Source organism: Streptopelia decaocto (assembly GCF_964273445.1).
Source record: "Streptopelia decaocto genome assembly, chromosome: 7".
NCBI classification, from domain to species: domain Eukaryota; kingdom Metazoa; phylum Chordata; class Aves; order Columbiformes; family Columbidae; genus Streptopelia; species Streptopelia decaocto.
In genome coordinates, this window is record NC_138661.1 from 65,946,647 (window position 1) to 65,956,200 (window position 9,554).

At 41.5% G+C, this 9,554-nt stretch overlaps 1 protein-coding gene across 1 annotated transcript; it reads left to right on the plus strand.

The window, feature by feature from the left end:
- Positions 1 to 1,300: 1,300 nt before the first annotated feature.
- Positions 1,301 to 5,108, plus strand: FADD (Fas associated via death domain). The gene is made up of 2 exons (XM_082058288.1): positions 1,301 to 1,714; positions 2,332 to 5,108. The coding sequence occupies exons 1-2, from the start codon at positions 1,414 to 1,416 to the stop codon at positions 2,634 to 2,636; spliced, it is 606 nt and encodes a 201-aa protein (XP_081914414.1). The 5' UTR covers positions 1,301 to 1,413; the 3' UTR covers positions 2,637 to 5,108.
- The last annotated feature ends 4,446 nt before the right edge of the window (positions 5,109 to 9,554 follow it).

Below are 9,554 nucleotides of genomic sequence, written 5' to 3' on the forward strand. Positions count from 1 at the left end.
CTTGGGGAATCAACATGCTGGCGTTCACAGAAGGAATGAGGAAAATCCAGAACCACCTACACGTGCTGTGCAGAGACACTGTCACCGTTTGTCTGAACTCCAGGGACCTACAAAACGACGGGATGAACTTGAACTCTCATTTAAGGGAAGTTCACCACCTTTCACCTTGTATAAAAATTGCCTTCAAAACACAGGCACTTTCCACTTGCCCTATTTCTTCCCTTTTAAAGGTCAGGAGATGCTTCATGTCACAACTAATCTGGGTGGGGAGCAGCTGCTGGGGCCGCAGGAGAAGTCTCAGTGTCTCTTTGGGGCCATAACAGGAATCTCAGTGTCTCTTTGGGGCCGGGCTCTGCTGTGGCCTCTTGCTCTCCGTCCAGTGAGTCCTCTCATCCTTGTACTTAAAGGGAGAAAGAAATAAACTTAACGGCAGAGTCAATTCTATTGTTAAGCGGCGTTCTTCATTTTATCAGCACTGGGGAACACTGGGGATCATCCTCCACAAGTGCTCCAACAACTGGATGCTCTTGCGTTGTTTATATTCACATGATTTTTACATATGCATTACAACTTTTGAAAATTTTGACATACATCTATGCTAAGATAATGGATGTTATAATCTCACTTACATCTGTTAATTATTAGTTAAATATAAAATAAACACTATGCTTCTAAATTTATTTATTACTTAATCTTCTGTCTCCCTCTTGTCATGCAGAAGAGTCTAAAACTTGAAAAAAATCCCCTCATTTGGCAGGTGGTCAAATGTATCATTTATCATGTCAATTGGTTAATGATGGGTACGTCTTTTGTGACTTAATCACAGTGTGCATTAATTTGGCTGTTTCTCTTTAGTACTTCCTTTCAAAAAAAATAAAGAAAATATTAAAAAACACACACACACAAAAATACAAAAAAACCCCCCACAAAACAAACACACACCAACCACCCCCACAAAAAAAACCACAAAAGAACACAAAAAAACCACAAACAAAACACACAAAACACAAACAAAACAACGTCCCTGCTCCAGCAGGGGGACTGGACTAGATGATCTTTTGAGGTCCCTTCCAATCCCTAATATTCTTTAATTCTGTGAAAAACAAACAAACAAAACCAGAACCCCCAAAAAAAACAAACAAACAAAAACACACACACAAAAAAACCCAAAACAAACAAACAAAAAACGAGTCTAAGCACCAGCGTGTACAAATCCTTATACTGACAGCTCCGCCGCCGCCATCTTTATAGCGGGCGGTGAGAGGGCGGAAGTCGCCGCTCTCACGTGACTTCCGGGTGAGGCCACTGCGGGCAACGGTTCCCGCTTCCCCATCGCGGCGGCGCCGGGGCCGCGCTGGGCCTGATCCGCTCCGCTCCCCCCGGGTCTCCCCGCGTTCTCCGTCCTCCGGAGCCATGGATCCCTTCCTGAGCCTGCTGCATTCCTTCTCCTCGGGCCTGCGGGAGCCCGAGCTGACGTCCCTCAAGTTCCTTTGCCGGGAGAAGATCGGGAAGAGGAAGCTGGAGGAGGTGCAGAGCGGCGTGGAGCTGTTCAGCATCCTGCTGGAGCAGCAGCTCATCGCCAAGGACCGCCTGGGCTTCCTGGAAGGTTTGCTCCGGGACATCAAACGACAGGATTTGATCTCGCAGCTGAAGCAATTCGTTGAGGACGGGGAGGTCACTGCCCCTGCTGACCAGCCAGATGAGCATGAACGACGTGGGTGGCTTATTTTCTTATTAATTCCACACCGATTTTAATTCCCCCAGTGGGTCTGAGCAAACCCCGCACGGCTGCCCTCAGTTCCCTGCTGCAAACGGTGTTTCCACTGTGAAATGCTGCGTGGAACTGTGTCATAGCCTGGAGATGTAGCGTGAGGGCAGCATATGAGGTTTTGAGGGGATATTAGGAAAAAAATCTTCACAGAAAAGGTTGTCAGGGGTTGGAACAGGCTGCCCAGGGCAGTGGTGGCGTCACCGCCCCTGGAGGGGCTTAAAAGGCGTTTAAATGAGGTTCTCAGGGACGTGTTTTAATACCAGAGTTGGGTTATGGTTGGACTCGATGATCCCGAGGGTCTCTTCCAATCAAAATGATTCTATATACTGCAAACAGCATTCTGGGGTGGAAATGTCTTCCCTTTCTTTATTGAATGGTCATTTGGAAGTCCTGCTATGTACACAGAATTTTGAGTATATCCAGCAGCTTTTCAGGCACGGTGAGACCTTTTGGTGTGTGTGATGCAGCAAGAGTAGTAGCATTTTGCTAAGAAAAAAAAACAAAACTGTAATATTTCTTAATAAATCCATCACTAACTTGATATATTTCTGTTGGTTTAGGTCTGCAGAAGGTAGCTATTGAGGTCATATGTGAACACGTTGGGAAAAACTGGAGAATGCCGGTGCGGAAACTCGGCGTTTCTGAAGTGAAAATGGAGAGGATAATAGCAGCTTATCCGTGTGACTTGCGCGAACAGCTGTTTCAGTCACTTCGGGAGTGGCAGAAGTGGAAGGGAAAAGACGCCAAGGTGACTGACTTGATAAAAGCCCTTCGGGACTGTCACATGAATTTGGTGGCCGACAAAATTGAAGAGGCGATCTTGCCGCTGAACACCGGAGCCAGCTGGAATCAACCTGAAAACTAAAAGTGCCTTCTACTTCTCTGAGCCAAAATGAGTATCGTTGGTTCTGTTATTAATTTATGTGCTGCCATTAATTTATGTGCCTTAATAGCTTGATTTCTGGTCAGCTGAAGAGTAACATAAGAACAAATTCCTTTTAGGTATCGCTGTGTAATTCAATGCTTCCTTTAAAAGATTTTAACTTTCAGAATGCCTAAACTCCATTGTTGTAGAAATACTCACACTTCTGTTCTACAACCCACCTGAAAACAAGATTTGCTTTACTACACCCACTTTTCAGATAAATCTTCTCTGGAAATACATCCACAGGACACGTCTGAGGGAACTGTAACTTAAAATTTCACAGGGAGGTTGGATTTTTTGGTGTGTTTCTGGCCTGTTCATAACTATAGTGTAAAAGGGGGAGGAGTTAGACTGCTTAGCTGTCCACTGGGTTTTGATTTTGAGTATTATAAGATAATATCTTCCATAATTTGTCAAATACATTTGCTCTCTATAAAAGGGTGCTAAGATCTCAGGCCCCAAGACAGCAGTGCAAGATCATGGTGGCTGTTTCTTGGCAGAAAATGTGCCTGGGTTAAAAATTAACTGGTTGAAATCAAGTGCCTTCATTATCCTGAAGGAAATGTTGTTCTGAAATTATCAATGACATTGTGTGTGTGTCACAGATGTTTACAGCAGCCTCTTTTTACTGCCGTGAAGGTTTTAAGACTCTTTACTCAGAATCTTTTCATAGTCCATATCACAGAGTCTGGTCCTGTCTGCTGAAAGCTGCAGTTGCCTGTGCTCTTGGTAACAAACATGTACTGTAACAAAACCAAGAGAGCAAATTGGTTTCTTTTTAGTGGAGGAGTGTCAAAGCCTCCTGAGAGCAAATATATAGCACTGACTTTCCTCTAGTGATGCCCTGTGAGAATCAGCCAGAAAGCACTTTGTTCTCTTCAAAGGTTGTTCCAGATCCAATAGCTCTTCCAAGCCCTCTGCAGTTTTTGAAACCATGTTTTTGAAAGTGTTTGTAAGCAGCTTGTAGAGGAAAGAGGATTTATGAAGGAGACCAGATTCAGTTTCCAGCTTTAGTTTGGAACAGACTTCAAAAAATGGCCTTTGCATCTAACCTAAGACTGGAAAACCTGCACAAGTGTCAAGACATGCAGGGCTGTAGAGGCCCCTGGGGACTATCCCCTGTGCAAGGGAGGAGAGTTCTCCAAAATCATTGTTGCTTGAACGAGCAGGATTGTTTGTCCCTGCAGACATCCTTCTCGCTACATCAATAGATGCTTGAAGAGGAGAGGCTTCTTTTTTGCTACTGTGTGACTTTTAGCTCCTTTCAGGTTCTTACCACATGGTGCCATTACTGTGGAGGTCGCATGTCAGCATGTGACAATCACTATTCTGCATAAATGCTGTGACATCCATAATTGTTGAGTTTTGTTGCAGTTGGTGCTCCTCCTCTAGACAATGACGCTTGAATACTTGATCATAGTTAATGGAAACTGCTGTAATGTGAACTTACCTTTTAATTAAGGTTTTTCCTTAGATGATTCTCACAAGTATCCTTCAAATTGTAGCGTATTGAGTATCAGTGATTGTGTAGAAGCAAAGAGCGGTGGGTAATACAGAAGTTTCCACGTGTCACCCTCTGGGCAGGTGCAGTTCTCTATGTACTTGCTCCAATATTTGTCAGTGTCAGTTGTCCATTCCAGACTTCGAATAGGAGATACTGAGCTGCACTTTGGTTAAATCGCTAGCTCAAATGTTCTGGAGGTTTTTGTTTAATAGATATAGTCTTCATTCTACAGTATTTAAAGAAAACTGTGGCTTCAGACTTTTCTCCTTCGTGCCTCTAAGCAACCTTGGTAAGCAAAGCAAAGTGGAGTTACCAAGATGAATTATGTGGTGAAACAGCTCTGCAACAGTTCCAAGTTCAGTCCGTCCACTAACATGTTTTTCTAATCCACTTGAAATAAGTCTTCTGGTTCACAGAAAATACGTTTATCTGGAATATGAGAAGTAGTTTACTGCCTACTGCATATAATCAGGATATTTTAAGAATCAGCAAAAATAACTTACTTGTCGTAGCTGAGCGCTCGTTGGCTGCAAGAAATATTCTGCCTCAGAAAATGAAAAACTCTTTGTTTCTTTAAGGGTTTGTACATAGTGGGTGTTTTACTGCGTATAAAAGTAACGACCTAGTCTGCATCAATCTGTTCGGTACCTCAGGGCCAATAAAAAACTGGTTTTATTAGAGATTTAAAAGTTGATTGTGAGAGAACAAAACCAAATGGAACAAAGGGAACAAAAACTTTTTATTGGGAGGGAGGGGTAAGGGAAAGGGCTGCGATTTGTAAGGAAATGTGTTGCCATCTAGTTAGCAATCTTGTATTTTCAATTAAAAATTGAATATTTTTATGACTTTAATTCAAGTTTTCTATTGTATAATTTTGTGCACGTTTCATTAAAAAATACTTCCTTAAAAACAAAAGAAATGGATTTTTAAATTTTTTGTATTATTATGGGATTGTTGTCTATGATGAGATCTCTAATAGGGAGAAGATGAATGTTAAGGACACAAGGAAGTGTAAGAAAAAATTCTAAGCCAACCCTTGGGAGCCTGAAATTGAGTCACAGCGAGAGGCCTTGGGTGAGTAAGTGCCTTCCGATTGCTGGTCATGCTGTGTTAAGGATGTTGTATTTGGTTTATGATTAATTAAAAGCACAGCTTATAGCTTATTCTAAACCTCTCCAAGCTTCCCAGAAGTTCAGTTGATAAAGGTGCTGGTGTTCTGTGAAGGATGTACCGACACTGAAGTGTTAGTGAGCACTAAGACAATTTAATTACTCATTTTATCAAATGATACTCAGCAAGAGTATCTGCCTGTGAGGAATTACTGAAACCTTTTCCTTGTGGTCTCTTGAGATTTGTTTCATTACAGCCTTGAGAAAACACATCAAACCATAAGAGTATAAATGTCACCTCGGGAGAAATCTCATTTTGGAGGATTGTTATTCCACGTCACTTCACTGTCCCTTTCAGTACCTGCTGCCATTTCCTATGATTTTTGAAGATACCAATTATATATTGCATATTAAGTTTGGGGTTTGAATTGTGTTATTTTAATTACTGAGTTACAAGACGTTTTCTAGACTTTTAATTAAAATTCCTCTCATACAAATTCATTGTCATGAATATTTCAAAGGCAACGCTTTGTTTTCCGTTTTCTGCATTCCCCACGCACAAGCAGCTGTATTTCCTCCAGCCTTTGTTTCAGTCCTAAAATAATTGTCTGCTCTCTGAAATCTAATTGCTTCATTTAATTGTCTGACGCAGAAAGCTCAGTAGCACATGTTGTATCTCTGAGCCCTCTCTGCCACTCAGCACATTCTTGATTCACCTTTTTTGGTTGCGTATTTTTCAACTTAAATTTATTTCTAATCGCTGCCTTGGTTTCTTTCACAATTCACAAAAGGTGGTTTGTGCTGTTCTTCCCATTCCCTGCATGAACCACCGATGTCCTTCAAATGTGTTCCAGCATGGCAAGTATTTTTCAAAGCTGTTTTCCCTCGTTGATTTATTGCTTCTTTTCCCTGCCAGTGTTTTTATTGGAAGGATGTGCCGGTAGAATTACAGAAACTAATTCACTGTTTAAACCGAATACTATAGAAATAGCAATTGTGGGGGTGAGATGAGCGAGTTTCGAGTAAGAGTTCAAGAACTTTTGAAGACTCTTAGCAAAAATGTTCATAGCTGAGGGTTACTTAACATGAAGAGAATGTGTTGCAATGAGTTTTGGGAATGGTAAGTTTAGAGAAAAGGAAGCACAGATTTACCCAGCAGCCGGGAAAACACAGATTAATGCAGGCGTCTGCGTGGGAGTCTCCGGGGAATAAACTTACAGGCCCTCTTAATGATTCAATAGGGAGAAATTCCATCCGTGGAACTATTTCTGCTACCGTTTCATTCTTGAGAGCATTATGCATTCATTTCTTAGGGTAAAAATAAAACAACGCAGGTCAGTTCTTGTGAAATGTGACGTAATACACATTACTCAAATATCTTCAGTTGGTGGCAGTGATTGAATTTCAGTTCGGTAATTCCTGTGACTTGATTTGTGCTGGAAGTCAAAAACTTCTTCATTGTTTCCCAAATATATAGTGTGTGCGGTTCTTCTTGTGCGGATGGTAACGCAGCTCTCCTTGCTTGCTGATTGGCGTTTAGTTGGTCGAAGAAAAGGGTAAATCTGTGTTTCTGGCAGGTCATAGGACTTCAGGCAGCTTGCATAGGAACTAGCTATTGTAGCAAAGTTTAGGTTTTTGTATGTGTTCTCTCAGACTCTGAAGAGATTAATGTATAAAATATATATACATATATATATATATAAAAAAAAGAGGTTTTGAGGATTACATCTCCAATACAATGTAGAAAGTGCCTTTGCTAAGGAAAGCAGCTTAATGTCAACTTTGTATGTCTAATGTTTCAAAAAGTTATCAAACTGGCATTTTTATTTACTTCCTAGTGTTCCAGCTCTTGTGCAGTGTGACATTACACAGAGATAAAATTGGACCATTATCATCAAAGATGTAAAAAAACATCCAACTGGGGTTTTCTGTGCTAGGCATTTTTATTTACAGGTGAGACGGCTTTTATATTTAATTTTATATTTAATTTTATATTTAATTTTATATTTAATTTTATATTTAATTTTATATTTAATAAGTCAGCACGTTTTGTTGTGGTCCGACTTTTTAAGGGGTTTAAAAGGATGTATGAAGACTCTGTACAAAAGTTGGTAAGTGATTTTTGTATAAAAACTTGGTAGCAGATTTTATATACAGTGAGTATATAAACCATGAGAAAGGTTTGGTATAAAAATCAATCTACACAACTTCTCTTGTCACTGATGTCTTAAGATTTGGGGTATTACACCTGTTGTGTCCACTTCTGGGCCCCTCAGGTCAGGAAAGAGATTGAAGTGCTGGAGCGGGTCCAGAGAAGAGCAACAAGGCTGGGGAAGGGACTGGAACACAAGCCCTATGGGGAGAGGCTGAGGGAGCTGGGCTTGTTTAGTCTGGAGAAGAGGAGGCTTAGAGCTGAGCTCAGCACTCTCTAGAACTACCTGAAGGGCAGTTCTGGCCAGGTGGGGATTGGTCTCTTCTCCCAGGCAGTCAGCAATAGGACAAGGGGGCATGGGCTTCAACTCTGCCAGGGGAGATTTAGGCTGGCTATTAGAAAGCAATTCTGTGCAGAGAGAGTGGTCAGGCATTGGAATGGCTGCCCAGGGAGGTGCTGGACTCACCGGCCCTGGAGGTTTTTAAACTGAGATTGGACATGGCGCTTAGTGCCACGATCTATTCAATGCGCTGGAGTTGGACCAAGGGTTGGACTTGATGAGCTCTGAGGGCTTTTCCAGCCCAGTTGGTTCTGTGATTCTGTGATTTACAGTCTTTTCACTTTGAAGTTCTACTCAAAATTAGCTCATCTTTTTCCCATTCTTTTTCAGAATTTGTAATATTTATTTTTAAAATGTTTCACACATGTTCAAATGTTCACACATTTGTTAAATTAAAAAAAAAAAAAAGTGAAAAACCAAGGTAAATTCTTATCTCTTTTTCCAGCCCGTGGTGTCCCTGCGAGGTGCCTCCTGTCGCTTTGAGGCGTATTGCCAAATTCTGATGAAAAAGTTGCAGAGAAAATGAGAATGTAAAGGGCGCAGCACCTGGCAGGTCTAGGCCCATGGTTTCTGGGATCTAAATCCTTTTTATTCTTTCTTTTTGTGTGTGTGTGTGTGTTTGCAGAATTTAGTCACAGGTTCCTGGCTGTAAAGTCCCTAATGTGGGAAACCCTGGCCAGCCTGGATTCCCCCCAAAGCCATTATTCCCATTATTCCCATGGCAACCACTGCACAGGGCATGTGGCTGCAGCTCGGTACCTTCTGGCTCTCCCAACCAGCTGAATAATGTTTGGAAGCTGTTCCTAATGTTGAGATTTTTACTGCATTCTCCGGTCAGTGACCGTGTCAAAAATCCAAGCTCCAAGTGCAGGAAAAGAAAATGAAACCTCTTGGCTGGATTGTCTCCATTCGGTTGTACCGCCCCATGGGGACAGGGCAGGCGAGAGAACACAAGGCTAAAAATTAAGACATTTACTTGCAATGGTTTTCTAACTACCAGCTTAGCACTTGGTGTTCCCATTCCCGTATCCAGCTTGAACAGTAAAATTCAAGCTTGTGTGTCTAACTGCGTGTTTGCACATGAAGTAGCTAATATGTATGCAGATGAATTAAAACTAATTAGAGCTAAAAACAGCAGTGTTCCTTTCTAGCTAACGGCTACTCGCAGCTCTGTTATATACCATCTAAATAAGTTATTCGCTGTGGACCTGCTCATATAATTTTCTGTAAAACTTATTCTACTTTCTTTTTTTTAAATAGAACTTTGATGCTAAAGAACGTCATGTCTCCATATGGTCCGTGTGATTCTTTAAATTGAAATGTCGAATGCCACATCTGGTCTGTGAATTTTAGGGGATATTAAATGTTATGGAATATGTTAGATGGCTGTATGCACAAGGCCCTTCACTCCATGCAGTGTTTTTTCCTTTTGTTCCCAGCCCTGACTCACTTCAAACCTTTATTCGTGTGATTGAATGAGTGAATACGAATTTAAACCCCTTAGTTTCGTATTAGATTAACAAAATAAAACAGTAGCATGAGTAAGGACCTTACCATGAGCAAGAGGCACCCACAAACTGTGAGTTTTGGTTGCAAGAGGAGCTCTGTGGATGGGACCCTCATTTTCCATCGTTTTCCATCATTTTCCATTATTTTTCATCATTTTCCATCATTTTCCATCCTGACCTCAGTCCACGAATAAAGTGCAGGGGAAGGAAGGTGTCCAAGCACCAACCAGGATCCCAAACCAGCC

Excerpts from the sequence above, each read along its gene's own strand:
- FADD (XM_082058288.1), top strand. The coding sequence starts at position 1,414 with ATGGATCCCTTCCTGAGCCTGCTGCATTCCTTCTCCTCGGGCCTGCGG. Across the intron at positions 1,715-2,331 it reads GCCAGATGAGCATGAACGAC|GTCTGCAGAAGGTAGCTATT; the intron begins GTGGGTGGCTTA and ends CTGTTGGTTTAG.